This window comes from Xenopus laevis, chromosome 7S (genome assembly GCF_017654675.1).
Source record: "Xenopus laevis strain J_2021 chromosome 7S, Xenopus_laevis_v10.1, whole genome shotgun sequence".
Classification (NCBI taxonomy): Eukaryota; Metazoa; Chordata; class Amphibia; order Anura; family Pipidae; genus Xenopus; species Xenopus laevis.
In genome coordinates, this window is record NC_054384.1 from 52,063,356 (window position 1) to 52,079,434 (window position 16,079).

At 35.6% G+C, this 16,079-nt stretch overlaps 1 protein-coding gene across 9 annotated transcripts in view; it reads left to right on the top strand.

Moving 5' to 3' along the window:
* Positions 1–16,079, top strand: part of kif1b.S (kinesin family member 1B S homeolog) — a 213,858-nt gene that overhangs the window by 158,178 nt on the left and 39,601 nt on the right. For 7 of the 9 annotated variants that reach the window (XM_041571244.1, XM_018227630.2, XM_041571247.1 and 4 more), the window contains 7 exons: positions 800–1,039; positions 1,120–1,191; positions 4,599–4,720; positions 4,792–4,941; positions 5,475–5,667; positions 6,837–6,955; positions 8,115–13,831. In XM_041571244.1, coding sequence (XP_041427178.1) covers positions 800–1,039; positions 1,120–1,191; positions 4,599–4,720; positions 4,792–4,941; positions 5,475–5,667; positions 6,837–6,955; positions 8,115–8,157 — 939 coding nt within the window. In that variant the 3' untranslated portion in view covers positions 8,158–13,831. Of the gene's footprint in view, positions 1–799; positions 1,040–1,119; positions 1,192–4,598; positions 4,721–4,791; positions 4,942–5,474; positions 5,668–6,836; positions 6,956–8,114; positions 13,832–16,079 lie in introns of those variants that run through there. The other 2 variants (XM_041571245.1, XM_041571248.1) reach the window with 2 other exon arrangements.

The window sequence follows — 16,079 nt, forward strand, 5'->3', positions numbered from 1 at the left end:
AAAGAAACTGCATTTCTTTCCTTCTATTGTGTACACATGGGTTTCTGTATGAGACTTCCTGCCTTCAGCTTAAACCTCCTTTCCCCGGCGTGAGCATGCTCAGTTTACTCCTCCTCCCCCCCTCCCTTCACTGCTGTAATCTGAGCCCAGAGCTATAAGTGAGCAGGGAGAAACTCAGGCAAGAAGTGATATCATACCAAGCTAATACTGCAGCTGCTATTCTAAACAAACAGAGAGCTTCTAGAGCTTTTCACTCATTTATGGTAAAACATTCTACAGAATAAAAATAGCATTCTAGCTTGCACTATTGCAGCTAATTTATTGGCAATAAAATTCCTCTGTAGCTTTCATTCTCCTTTAAAGCGATACTGACACGTTCCTATAAAAATCATAGGAACGTTTCAGTAGCAAGTAAATGTGTGCAGCAGACCTGCTGACACCACTAACCGATCTTCCTTGTTGCTTCAGTGATGCTGGGCTGGGGGCAAAGCGATCATAGGCTGAATTTCTGTATTCATTCATAATTGGCTTATGGAAGGATTGCGCCGCCCACAGCTCAGCCTCACTGAAACGGTTCAAAGATTTAGCATTGTCAGAGGGTCAGGTGAACGCAGGCTTGCGGGGACGACTTTGCGGGGGGCTTTGAGGAGAACGATTACAGGTGCAGCATTTACTTGATACTGACACGTTCGTATGATTTTTATAGGAACGTGTCAGTATCGATTTAAAGCAGAATGAATCCTGTCCTAGCTTTTACATTTGCTTGATTGGAACATTAAACAACATTTTTGTATTTCAGGTTGAGAAAACGAGGCACCTGCTTTTACTCAGAGACAAACTAGGAGACAGTATCCCTAAGTCCCTAAGCGAATCTCTCTCTCCAAGCTTGAGCAGTGGCAACCTTAGCACATCGACCAGTATTTCGTCACAAATATCCACGACAACCTTTGAAAGTGCCATCACACCTAGTGAGAGCAGTGGATATGATTCCACTGATGTTGAGAGTCTTGTGGACCGTGAGAAGGAGCTAGCAACCAAGGTAATCAGTTAATATTAATGAACATCACTGTCATAGATTTTATCTAAAACTAAATCTGTATTTTATGATATACTTTTTAGTGTTTGCGACTTCTGACTCACACCTTTAACCGAGAGCTAACCCAGGTGTGTAACAGTATCAGTGACTGTAAGGTATGTTGGATTCTTTTCTGTATTAGTAATGAGTGCTTGACTTTCCTAGATGTAACACATCAATCCAAACTATTATATGCAATATCATGCCTGGACACTACTCCCACTGCAAGCAATTCATGTGCTGCTACAGATTCCACTGCAAAATCACTGACTTGTAAAAATAGGTTTTTCACCTGCAAAATTTTATTCCATTATTTTAATTTTGTACTTATGTTGAGAGCCAATTGAATCTTATCACCAAAATATTTAGACAGCTGTATTGTAAATAGCATGCTAGTTGTGAGAGCAAATTGAGTGTAAGGAGTGTAACCAAAAAAACTGCAGGCTCAGGAACATTTATTTTTTTTATTTGCTTTTAATGACTATTTAAAACACAATAGTGTGAACATTGTAGCCATCTACAGCACTCGGCAACTGTTTTCCTCATGGTAACTGACGATGTTAGATCAATTATATCCAGTTCTTATACCTCCAGCTCAGATGCAGAAGGAAAATAATCCTTTTTTATGTGCAGTTTTACTGGGATTTTGGTACAGAACAAAAGCTACAATTTAGGGAACCTGCATTATTTCACAACACAAAACAATTGTTGTCAACAGGAAACGGTCCAGTTTGAGGGCAATGGCATGATTTTGGTTTGGATCCATTTATTTGGATGGTGTGAAAAATACTGAAGAAATATTTTTTGTCGTAAAGTTGTTTTTGTTGTTTCTGCCACCTGCAATACCTGAATCGGAATTTTATTTAGTTATATACATATATATTCATACTATAAACAGAATAAATATTGGACACTTACAATAGTCTGTGGTATCTACAGAGATGTTTAGGCAGTATTCAGGCATAAGTACCATCTAGCTATGGGGCATTAGTGGATTAGAATGGAGATGAGCATTTTAACAAAAGGCATCTCTACAATGAAACTTTACAAATGATTATTTTTTTGTAGCAATAACTATTTTGCAGAAAGCCTTGTGTAAAGTTGAGCCTATAGTTAGAGGTTTAACCCTAACCTGCATATGTAAACATGTTTGCATACAGTATGTTTGCTTTGGACAACATCACATTCTATATTTGCCTGTAAATATCAGCATGTATAAGGTTTTGAAGTATTTTCTTACATCTTCCCTTGTGGCATTTTTATCCTTTGGTAAATCAAAAATATTGTTAGCTCAAAAGGTCTTGTTTTTTCCTTGTCATTTGTTTTGGGTAAATGTCATATGCTATTACAGGGACATTGTACCCTAACTTTTTTTCTGGTTGAAATGCCCTTTGTACAGGAAAATACCTTTCAGATACTGTGTAACAATAGTATAAAGAGATTTTTTTTTTTAATTGTCCATTTAAAGCCTTGGAGACCTGTAGTTGGAATTAAAAAATTTTCAATTTAACACAACCATGAAAAACAAAATGGGAGACAGGATTAACTCCAGTGCATGTCAAAACAGTGCATAACCATAGGACACCAAGTATTCTTCCCTTCCCCACCCCCAATCTGTCCCTCTGTCTTTGCCGTATATCTGGTCTCTAGAAACAGACCGTAATTTGCTAGAAGTATAGATATTACAGAGGGGCCAGTACCCATGTACAGTTGTGTTCGGAATAATAGCAGTGTTTTTAAAAAAGTGACTTAAGTAATGTAATATAATTAAGATGTGTAATTACAGTCAGGCCTCAATTGCTTATCATGACTTAATGCTCTAAACAATGTTAATATTAAAACTGAACTGTAATTTGCAATTCTAAATGCCAATGTGACATACTTGTGACTGTTTTTTCTTTTTATATGCCTGAAAAACAGGCCTGGGCCAAGGTATTTTGGCACCCTACAAAGAACGAGGTTCACTGTATTCCTCAAAATAACAAGTATTTTGAGGAAGGGGAATAACAGAAGATTTGTATAGTGTAGTATATTAAACATTTGAAGTTCTCACCCTTAGTGATATTCACAACATTTGTGCCTTAATATAACTATTATTATAATAATGCTGTGAATATCACTAAGGGTGAGAACTTCCTTGGACTCTCATGGACTTTTATTTTGGCACCCTAGGCAAGTGCTTCAGTTGGTGCCTCTTCCCCAGTAGTTCCTCATTACCATTTCCCACCTTGCCATTTTAACATTAAAATTTTTCAATAAATCTTGCAATACATTAATGAATGTAACTTGAACTTTATATAAAAAAAAGTAAACTAAAAAAAAATTCCTATTGCCCCTGTGCAACTGTGCCAGCAGCTAAACAAATAAAATCAGCATATTTTCCCAATTGCCCCCTGAACCTGTGCCAGCATCCAGTAAAGCTAAATAAAATATTTTTCCACCCCCCTTCTTGATTGCCCCCCCTAAACCTGTGCCAGGTTCCAGCATCAGTAAAGCCATATAAAATATTTTACCAGCCCCCATCTTGTTTTCCCTCCTGAACCCTTGCCAGTATCCAGTGCAGCCAAATAAAACATTTAGATGGCCCCTTTTCATGATTGCACCCATAAACCTGTGCCAGCATCAGATTCAGTGAAGCCATATAAAACTTGTAATGACCGCAGAACGCATATACTGCACATGTGCCTTTCTGAAAAGTTGGATCTTAACTTCAATGAGGTACAAGCCAGCAAGAGGAGTGTGGGGGAAAGCAAAAAGGAAACACACAAAGATGTTTGGGGTGGGTGGCTCTGTCTTAACATACCGTTATTAATGGCCAAGTAGTGGATACAATTAAAACAGAACAAAAAAAAAATTGTGATCGAGCCCTAGGCAGGTGCCTACTTCTAGTTCCGGGCCTGCTAAAAAAAACAACAAAAAAAAAACAAATAAAAGTTACCAAAAAAAATGACTAAAGCTCAAAATCATTTCCACACATGCAAATGCATTGGGAACACTGCACATTCTATTCCAAATCAAATCATGAAGACACATTTATCAATGTCTTTTTGTTATTCCTTTACAGAATTGAAGAAAAGGGAATATTAAATAGCAGTGTCTGCATTCTTCTTTACAAACTCAAACATTCACTGTATAAACTGAAAAATGTTTAAAGATTTTGCTTTCATTTGAACAATCTTGTTTTCATCAGTCCACTTAATGTTGCGCCATTTCTGTATAGGCCAGTCAATGTGTTCTTTGTCAAATTGTAACCTCTTCAGCACACATCTTTTTTTCAACAAATGGGACTGTGCGGGGGCTTCACAAAAGCACCTTCTAATTATAACATTACAGGTTACAGGTGTTTGATATCATTTTAGCTGAGCAGCCTATCATTTTCTGCACTTCTTTATGTTTTCCCCTCACCAATCACCTTTTTAATCAAAGTATGCTGTTCTTAAATATCTGAATGTGTCAGAGACCTGAATAAAACGAAATCAACAATAAACATTACATTTAAAAAAAATTGTTCCAAATTTCACAGTTGTCCGATATCTCGCCAATTGGAAGGGATCCCTCTGTCTCCAGCTTTAGTAGTGCTACTCTCACTCCTTCATCAACTTGCCCATCACTAGCAGATTCTAGATGCAGCTCTGTGGATCAGAAGTAAGTGGAAGATTAGTGATCAACACATACAAGTATTTATTTGTATATGCTTCTAAGTATTTTTATTGCAGGACCCCTGAAGCAAATTCACATGCCTCCAGCCCTTGCACAGAATTTGAACAGTTCCATTTGGCACCAGTGGTGGAAAGGTCATTTTTGGCTCGGGCAGGAAAGAATGAGTTTCTGAATCTTGTACCAGATATTGAAGAGATTCGTCCAGGGTAAAAACTAACTCAAAATCTGTAGACATATGTCTGATTAACTGAATTTATTTATCTGACCTCTTTTTTGTTAACTATGCAAAGGAACATTTTCAGTTGACATAAGCCTCCTTTCATCAGGTTTAGGGAGGGTAGAGACAGCCAAAACATATCTGTGCAGATTCTAATATAAGCGGAGTAGCAATAATTGACTATTTTTTCTTGAGTAGGTGGAGTTTGTTTACTTTATCAGTTATCGTATAGAATAGAATAATAATATTTCATTATGCCCTTAAGGTCACTGTGGAACATCTCGGATGTTTTTCATTCCATGTGTGAGATATTATTACTGGTTGGGGTCTTTAACAACAACAAATGGTTTATATCATGTATACCTATCCTAAAGTATTTACAACATTTTAAAACATACAACCCCATCTAAAAAAAAATATTACTCACAATTTACAGTTTAAGATTAAAGGAAATATTGTCATTTAATTAGGTTTACATATAAAAATCTCACTTATTACTCTTAATGACCAATTTATTCCTAGATCTGTGGTCTCAAAAAAAGGTTACTTGAACTTCAAAGAACCTCTATCTCATTCCTGGGTTAAGCATTTTGTTGTCGTACGTCGTCCATATGCCTTCATCTACAACAGTGACAAGGACCCAGTAGAGAGAGGCCTCATTAACTTATCCACTGCACAGGTGGAGTGCAGTGAAGATCAGGAAGCCATGGTTAAGGTTTGTGAAGTCTTTATTCATTCTCATTAGGGATGCTATGAATCCAAGATTCATTTCGGGATTCGGCCTTTTTCAGCAGGATTCGGGTCGAATCCTTCTGCCCGGCCGAACCTAATCCTAATTTGCATATGCAACTGGGTGGGGGGGAAACGCGTGATTTTTTGTCACAACACAAGGAAGTAAAAAATGTTTTCCCCTTCCCACCCCTAATTTGCATATGCCAATTCGGTTCGGTATTCAGCTGAATCTTTTGCGAAGGATTCGGGGGTTCTGCCGAATCCAAAATAGTGTATTTGGCGCATCCCTAATTCTCGTATTAAGTTGAGATGTAGAAAGTAAGCGGTGGTCAAGAAAAAATGCTGGCCCCACTAAGCCCTCCTCTTTAGTTCATCACTAAACAGTATAGAGCCAGAAGCACTCCATGAACAATTGAATTCTCAGTTCCATATTTAGTGGTGCTGTAGGAAGTAAGCGGGTCACAGTCTATCTAATAAATATTTACAGTGGAATAACTTGTAAAATATATCTTTATATATGGCATCATTGTTTATACAGGTATGGGACCTGTTATCCAGTATGCTCGGGACCTGGGGTTTTCCGGATAACAGATCTTTCCGTAATTTGGGTCTTCATGCCTTAAGTCTACTAGAAATTCATTTAAACATTAAATAAACCCAATAGGCTGGTTTTGCTTCCAATTATTATTAATTATATCTTAGTTGAGATCAAGTACAAGATACTGTTTTATTATTACAGAGAAAAAGGAAATCATTTTTAAAAATTTGGACTATTTGGATAAAATGGATATGGGAGCCATTCCGTAATTCGGAGGTTATTAGATATCTGGTTTCCGGATAAGGGATCCTATACCTGTAATTAGTATGTCATGATATTTCTGTCACATGACATTGTCATCATTTTGTATATTATGTGGAGAATAATCTATTCCCTTACATACCCCTCCTACTGAAATGTGAAACTGTTATTAGGGACTGAGTATATAGTCTAGAAAGGGAAGTTTCTAGATGCGTATGCCCCAGAGTTAGTTAAAAAAAAGTCTGCATAGCTAGTACTTTAGTAGCAGTAAGGGGTTACTACTATATGTGATTGCGTAAAGGTAAGAATGTATTTCCTATTACATTTTTCTTTCTGTTTTATTTTTGTGTCAGAGCCCAAACATATTTGCTGTATGCACAATGTATCGTGGGATCCTCTTGCAGGCCATAAATGATAAAGATATGAATGACTGGTTGTATGCCTTTAATCCTCTGCTTGCTGGCACAATAAGGTAAGTGCACAACGAGCTGGATCTCACAGGTTAATGTGGAGACTTTCCAAAACTTCCATACAATCAATGCAAAACAATCTTTTCCAGTCAGAGAAAAATGACTGTATGCTTTGAGATTTTTTTCCCCATAGAAATAAATCTTGAAAAACATGCAGGTAATTTGTTGTTCAATTATTTGTTGACCAATGAGTTTTTGGCAGCATTTTGCCACCAAACAGAGGGTGTTACAGCAGTGTATAGCTTTCCACTTTTTTATATGGGGCATTATAGCCCTGTATAAGCATAGTGCTTCATGCAGTATTTTTTCAGGGTTGGCAATAATACATGTTGCGGCGACGGAGCTTGGAGTGGGTCACTGGTTTAGTTCTCCTTTAAGTGATTATTTTTTTATGTTTTATTACTGAAAATTAGTTCAGAGAGTGCACATCACCAGTAATCAGTGGGGCTCTTTACATTCAGTATTAGCTGAAGTGCTGACATACTGCCCGGGATGGTCAAAGGAACTGTGTGCCATTAGCCATAAGTGGGCTGAGGGGCTTTTGGTGGTATTAACTTATTAAACATGTAATGTACTGGCCATTAGAAGCTTGCCTGTAACACTACTACCTTGGGAGATGTATAACAATTTGAACCACAACTTTCTGGCTCCAATGCTGGAAATAATGACCAAGTTTTTGTTCTGCACGTATTTTAAAGGTAATTTATTCTTTAGCTTCACCACTCACTGTTCATACATATGTTTACATCTAAGTATTCCAGCTCTTAGGCTTATGGCACACAGGTTGGTTCCTCTGCTAGTATGTCGACCAGTGGAAAAAAGTTGACCAGGTGCTTTCCACTAACTTAATGTGTGTGTTGACAGGAACAGAATTAGCTAGTCAGAGCACTTTGATCAGATTCTCATTTAAATTCCAAAGTAGATGTCTTTGCGCTGAAATCTGTTCTGTGTGTTTGCTGACCGGCTGTTCCTTTGCCTGTCAGCACACAGAGCAGAGCAGAATTGTGCTGGAGCAGCACTATTAACTGATGTATTTTGAAAAAACATGTTTTCTTGTCATAGAATCCCTTTTAGAAGTTTTCTGTTGTGTGATACAAAATACAGAAGAAGTTTTAAAATGTATCTTTTGGGATCTTTATAATTTACTTTGTGTTTCTGCAGGTCTAAGCTGGCAAGACGTCGTTCTCTTTCCTTGAAGTACTGAGATGACTTGTCTTTCCCAACGTTGTGATAATTGAGAGTTTCTTGTCTGTAAACCTGTGGCTTGACCCTAGCTCCTCTTTCCTTCTGCGCGAAAAGATTCTCCACTTTGCAGCATGTGGACAAATATATGTAAGAAAGGGCAGAGAGAACAATATTGAGAATCTTCTTGGCTTCTGGACATATGCTCTCTTTTTTCCAGCTGTTTCTAGTGTCCATAGTGTTATGCATCTGTCAGAAATGCTTTGTTCTTGTTTTTTTTTTCTAACTTGTGGTTGTATGTCTAATTTAACTGAAAACACTTACTCTCCTTACAGTAAGTCAGCTCTTTAACTACAGTTTCCCTAGATATGCTGCTATCACCTCAAGTGGAGTGTAGTCTATTCTCCAGCCATGGCACTTGTCATGCCTAGGCCTGCACTGTGACAATACCAAGGCTGATATTTCCAACAGTAGGCTGAGATTTGAGAATTTAGGGCATTACACTAAGATGTGTGTTTTACTCTTTGCATCTCTCTGAACTTTCCTGCTCTTGCTGAGATTTGTGGCTATGTGTGGCAGCCATATACTTCAATATCTATGGCATAGAACACATCATATTTCAACATGCATTGTAGTGTTCATTGGAACTCTTCAGACTGGGTGTGCATTCCCATATGTTTTCATGTACTGTTTACTTAAATTCACATTGATTTGTGTGCATGTTTTTGTGTGCACTGCAAAGGAAGGGCATCAGAACAAATAACCCAGGTAATGGGTACTTCTGAAAATTCAGACTCATTTTATTTAGAATCTGCAAGTATTAGAGATTTTACAGGAAAATTGTATTTGGTTCTGTGGTACAGCATTGGCTTATTTGCTGCCAGGGTCACCTGCAATTCAGCTAAAAGCTGCTAAAATGCTACTGTAAATATGAATGCTACTTTGAAGTTGCACATTGCTCTAAGCCCGAGATATTCGGCTCTTATCTAAATAAAAATGCACAAGAGTTTAGCAGTAATGTAAAATCTCACACAATTTTTTGTTATACGTGCAACCCTGAAGCTTAGTGCAGTTCACCTATAAAATACATATAAAGTCTTTATGACATGTTCCTTTAAAGGTAAAGAATGCATGTCAGCGTAAAATAGAGAATTAATGGACATTATCAACCTTATTATGTTTGTAGCAGGTGGCATCATGTTGCTACCAATACCTTGTCTGCTACAAATGGGGGGTTCCTGAGTCACTGAGGAAGGGCCATGTGGTCCCGAAACGTTTGATCACTGTGAAGTGTCATGAGCACCATGGAATAAAGATTGGGAACCCTCCATTTGTAGCAGACATGGTATTGGCGTCATTCTTTTTCAAATTGTATATTACTGGCGAGTGGCTAGGCCAGGGCCTCTACCTAATCCCCTAATTGAACTTTTATTGGCATCATGCTGCTGTCCCATCCCTGTTCAGCCACAGTACAATTACATAATAATTGCTACTGTTTAAAACATACGCTAAACGTACTTAATTTTTATTACTTTTATAAAAACTTTAAATTATGAATGTAACATATAGTAGGGTTTTTTTTTTTTTTTTTTCAAACATCCTATTAATGTGTGACTGATTCTGTAGTAATGTATAATGAGATATACTTGAGGGCAGATTTATCAGTGCAAATTTTACAAATTTGCTTTTATGCAAAAAATAAAATAATTTCTCTATTTAAGCCATTTTCCTACACATCTACTAGAGAACAGTTTTTCACCTAAACATTCAGCAGCTCAGATCCATTCAAATTAATGTCAGAATAAAAATATTTGTCACTCTAAAGTAACACGTTATTGGTTTTGTGCGCAAAATTTGATAGAAAACATGCAGAAGATTTTTGATAAATCTGCCCCTTTTGCATCTTACTGTCTCTAGTTGTCAAATCTGGTTCCACATATGTTTGTATTTATGAACTAACCTTGACAACTAATCAAAGACAGTTGCCAAACAAACTGGGCACACTATCACCTCAAAGTTATTGCAGTGCATAAAGCAGCTGAATTATGTCCAATCCAGGACTCACAGCCAACCAGCTTTGAGATGCTGCTCTGGCGCTTTCATGCCGTGGGCCAACCAACTCACTGAGCATGAGGCAATGGCCAGAAATACCAGTCACTACTCCTATCCTTTTTCTGTATATTGCAATAACTTTGGGAACTTTTTTTCACTTTATTTAATTCTAATTCACTTTTATAGAACTACTGACCGGTAAAGACCATCTTCTAATTAGTGGATGTAACCGCAAATATGACACACATTCTATATTATGCTGTGCTTAAATGTATAATTTATTTAATAAGAACAAAGGATTTTTCTTTCTAGTTTGTTTCAAAGCGAACACATTCTGTTTTAAGTATGTTTTACTTTTTTCGCTGTACTGTAATTTTTATTCTTATTTGGCTGCAAATGTATATGCTACATCTAACAGAGGATAGTTCTCTAACTAATCCAAGTATATATATATATATATATATATATATATATATATATATATATATATATATATATATATATATATATGAATATATATATATATATATATATATATATATATTTATTTATTTTTACAATATTTACTTTATCACATTTGGTGCATAACTAATTTAATGTAAGATCAGGGGATGTAAAATTAGGGTGCCACTGTACACAAAAAAAAGTTGTGTTCTACAATCCCTAAAAGCTGAATGTGTCAACAGTCTTATTGATTTTATTGGTAATTGATATACAGGCATTTGGGAAAATATGGAAAGTTTACAAGCTGCACAAAATACACTGCAGATTTTACGTCATTTGCATGTTATTTGAATTCTTATTGATACACAACTTCTTCACAAGTTCAAAAATCTGTGTAACACTAACACTTTCTCATAAATCTCCTAAACCACTAATTTAAAGTAATGGGAACTGGTTGATTGGTACAGAATACATTTTTTCTGGAACCCCAAAGAAGAGAAACACTGTAGGCCCCCATATACACCTCCAGCAGAGTTGACATTGTATCACCTTTAAACATACAGGCATCCTGTAAGGTGATAATGCTAAAACATATCAAACTGAACACTTGTCACAACTATTAAAATGGGGAAAAATTAATAATAATAATAATAATAATAATAATATTATATATATATATATATATATATATATATATATATATATATATATATATATATATTTCATACAAACCTTTTGCTACTTTGTTATAAATTGATAAGTAGTTTAAAACTGTAATGGGCGTGAATTAAAATGTACTATATAAATCCTCACTATCCCTTGCATCCCCTTATTAAATTATATCTGCTGCTAATAGACATTAAAATAAAAGTACAGGGGGCCAGTGAGTGTGCATTTCTATTGTTTAGACCCAGGACATGGGAATCTTTTCTCTGAATCTAGCAATGTTACTTTTTATTGTACTGATTCACCAAATCCACCAAATTTCATAAATAGCAAAAGGTTGCATCATGTGAAAAAGAATTATATTCAGTTGGCCAGACCTTTCAAGTCACATGACTGATTTCTTTTGGCTAAAAACTAAAGGGCATTTTTATTATGCTATGAAACAAAACACTGTTTTTTTACATGGCAAAGCCTGTTGTGTGTGTGTGTTATCCCTCTGTTTTTACAGAGATGAATAAATTCCCCTAAGGCAGATTTTTCTTTTTTTTTTAATTCAAGGAAATAATAAAGATTGTGACATGTCACACTTTTTTTTTTTTACCTTTTTTCAATTGTTTTGTAAAAAAAAAAGTTGCTTGAAATATTTAAATACAATCCCTATTTACTTATCTAGAAAAGCAGCAGCACGTTTTATCGTGCAAATTTTCCGGATTTTTTTTTTTAACATAACTATTCAAAAAATTTTTTAAAAAAATCAACTCAAGTGTATTTGCAATTGTATTCATTTTCTTTAAAATTTCTGAAAAAAAATACGAATTTGAATTAACAGTTCCTTAATATTTAGCCCAGCCCAAAAATAGCTTAGATCCTGCTATATACACTGAAGTAATATCTGGATTCAGCACAATCCCTAATCTGGGGTGCCTCAGCCTTCATGAAGCCCATGATTTGTAGTCACTGTATGTTGCCAGATCCCATTCTTTATTGCCTTTAAATGTTTGACTTGAATGTATTTTACAACTTATAGGGTGTGAGTTTGGTGTTTTCAATTACTGAAAAGCACTATCGAGCTGTTTACATCTGGAATGTAACCATATCAGTGCTTTCTTGTTTACAGAATTTGTTGGCACGATTAACTACATTTTTGTTTTGGGGCTTTTAAAGAGTGTACAACTACATGTTTTTAAATAATCATAATACATCTATCTATATCTATAGTATAAACATTAATTCTGCATGTTGATGTTATTTTTCAGCTATTTTTTTTAATAGCAAGTGATACTGAGTTATCAGCTCCAAGAAGTACATAGAGACAGTTGTCAAAGGCAGGTAGACACTGCTAGTCATGCTCGCTTTCGGGCCTTACAGTATTTGTAGGTTCAGAATTGAAACACATGTAATTTAAGTTGAACGTTAAGCTTAGAGAAATGTTAATTTTCTCATGTGCTAAAATGAATTTTCCTCTAAAACTTTTTTTTTTGTTTTGGCACATCTTCAGCAGTGTCAATGCCATAACTGTTTTACTAGCTCTTTGTAGAGCAGCTATTTTATATTTATTTTGAGGCCTTTTTAATATTTTAGATGTTTTTAGCAAACCATTCTCATTCCAGCAGGGAAGATGCTATTAACATTCTTGACATTTTTAAATATTGCATTAGAGAAAATATAATTAAAGCGAAGGAAACATTTTACCTATATTATGTTGATTTAAGTTATAAACTATAGTTTTGTTCAGATGTTCCTGTAGGATTTTGCAATTATTTTAAGCTTGATAACATTTTTGCTTTGACAGTTAAATGCACACCTCTGGCATCCTGAAGTCATTAAATAAGTTATGTTTACATATCCGAAGACTAAATATGCTTTTTGCGTCTTGCAATGCTTTACAGTGGACCAAAGTGATATTCAGATGGTAACACTCCCAAAAAAAGAAGTCTTGCAAGAGTTGAATATTTTTGTTTGTGGCAAAATGTTTTAAAATGTTTACAGAAATCCCTGTTACACCAAGCAAGCAGTGATTTTTTTTAATATATGGGCTATTTCTGTAACCTAATTTAACTGATAAAATATATTACTTTGGTTATAGAAGTTAATAGATTAAACTATGTACTCACAGATTGACTTAAATAACATAAGTCTTTATAATCACCTAGATTGCTAACTGAATTAAGTCTCGTGTCAGAGAATTGAGACACCACGGATTAAAAACACGTAAGACTTCAATAGTGGAGAAAAGTGAAAAACCATATTAATTCTCAAAATGTAACTAAGAACTGCTGATATATTGTGAAAAGAAATGCTAATTTTATCATTTTCATTTTTTATTTTGTAAATATAATCAGGTGTGGTATCTCGAGTATACATAATGTAAATATTTCATGTATTTGTACTAATTCTGATTTATTTGCTGCATAGCCTAGATGTGCAATGCAAATATATTTAACTCTGTGTATGGTGAACTTGACCACTGAAAACTTGTTAGTGATAAAAAAAAAAATCTAACAATAAAGGTACAACCAGTGCATTAGCAGTGATGCTTGTCTGATGTTTTATTTTTACCTTTCAAACTTGAAATCAGTTGGTTATTTTGTAATATATATAGTGGGCAGTAGTGTATAGTATATTGGATCTATACTCATTCTTGAGTAAATACACTTCTCCATGGTGACTTTGTATCCAAATCACTATGGAGTTCCAGAACCATATTCAAACACAAGGCTAAAGGCAGAATGTTTTATATAGTTCATGAAACTTTTGATATCCTTATACTGTATTTTACGAAACGGTACATTTTTTTTTTTTTTTTTTTTTTAGATTACATAAACGAGTCTTTCTGAATGAACTCTGAAAGATAGACACCCATAGAAATTGTGTAGCCTCACTAATAATGCACTGCTATTTTTTACAATATTCCTGTGTAGCTTATTGTTCCCTCTGAGATGTTTTACAGTTTTGTCCTTGAAAAGCTGTATCTGTCAGTTGCAGTGGGCTGTCTTTTGGTACACTGGAGCACCCATTACAGTCAGAGGGAGCCGATAACGCTTAAGGTGTATTCCTTTAACCTTATATAACTAGCACAGTTTATCTTTGTGCAGATGAAATAAAGCAGAACCGACAATCCACATTTTCTATCAAGACATTTTGTGTTAGGGATATCACATGTCCATATGAGATGTAAATAAAAGGCTGTTGTAATGGTGTAGCCACCAAATGTAATAAAATTTAGTTTGCCCAGTTGCAGTTACCTTAAGCACAGTTTACCCATTTTTAATTCATCAATGGGTACATCCCAAAATATATAAATTCCTGAGGGTCAGCCTACTATAAGGCATCTTTTACTTTAGAAGCCACATATTTTTAGAACCCTAAATTAATTAGTTAATTGGGGTGTATTTAGGATGGCAGACATTTGGGGTTAAAACATTTCCCCTGTATGTAATAAAAAGGCATTAAAAGAATCAGCCATCACAACATCACCCGGCAGTGCATTCTACAGCCATACTACGTTGCTTCAAATGAAAGTTCTTTTCATCTAGTCTGAGCTTTTTCTTTTTTATTTTCATCAACCAGCTGACCCCCCTCTAGTTGGAGAAACAGCTCTGGAAATTTTTAGATGAAGTAGATGACATAGTAAGGAAAATTTGGGGGTGGAGACTTGGTATTGATGTGCTGGCTGGGCCGATTTGGGCTGAACTTGCCCCATTTTCAGGTTGTGGGCAGGTTCAAGATGATCTCTTCTGCCTGCTCTCCCCACCCACAAACGTACACTGCCGGCTTTTTAGGTATGTGCCTGCCTGTCCTGCCCCTTTTGTGATGTCATCAGCGACGCGGGTCTATAAAAGGTGCGTGTCGCGTGGTTCTGAGTCAGGCGCGGGTTGAGTTTTTCTCGACTCTCACATCACTATTGGTTCTGGGTATCTATAATGGCAGGGAGGACCACAAGTTTTATGTATAACATTTACAAGCTGGCACTAGTGGAGCCAGGACAGTTAATTGAAATATGTTTAAAATATTGCATGAATATTTTATGTTACAGGTTGTTGAGGAGCCAAGCCGAATTCATGCTATACTGGATCTAGTGATCTTTAATGACCAATAACATATAGCAAATGTGCCAGCAATGAAATCCCTGGGTAATAATAACTATAATATGTAATTTAATGTTTGGTGCAAAAAGCAAATGTACACTGGGGCAACAAAGTCTGAATTTCAGAAAAGCTAATTTTAACTTCTTTAGGGTAGTACTTCAGAGAATATATTGGGACTTTAGGTTTTCTGCTAAAAACACAGAGCATAAATGGTCATTGTTTAAAATGATAAATCATCACTGTGTATCAATAAAAACAAAGGGAGTTGAGGGTGTAGCTCCCTTAAAGCAAAACTATACCCCCGAACAATGTAGGTCTCTAAAAATATATTGCCCAAAACATATCCCTCAGGACAGAACTCTTTGAGCTGTCAGTAGTCTTCCCTCCACTGCCAAAGCTGTATCGCTCAACCTCCTGTTTTGGCAGAAGTCAGGTTAGGGGAAGATGTGGAGCGCCCATTCGCTGTTTTTCAGTAGACTGGAAGCAGTGTTTTCTTACAGTTTTTTTTTGTTTAATAAAGCATTGATATTAATAAACTTTATGCAGGGTAGTCATTGGTGTGGGTAGAATGGATTTTTTAATAAAATCTTTTTTAGGGTCACAGTTCCTTTAAATGTATATATACCAGTTTGGTAAAATTTAATATGCTACTTATTGTGATATAAACTATGTTGCTTAAGTGTAATTTTGGGGT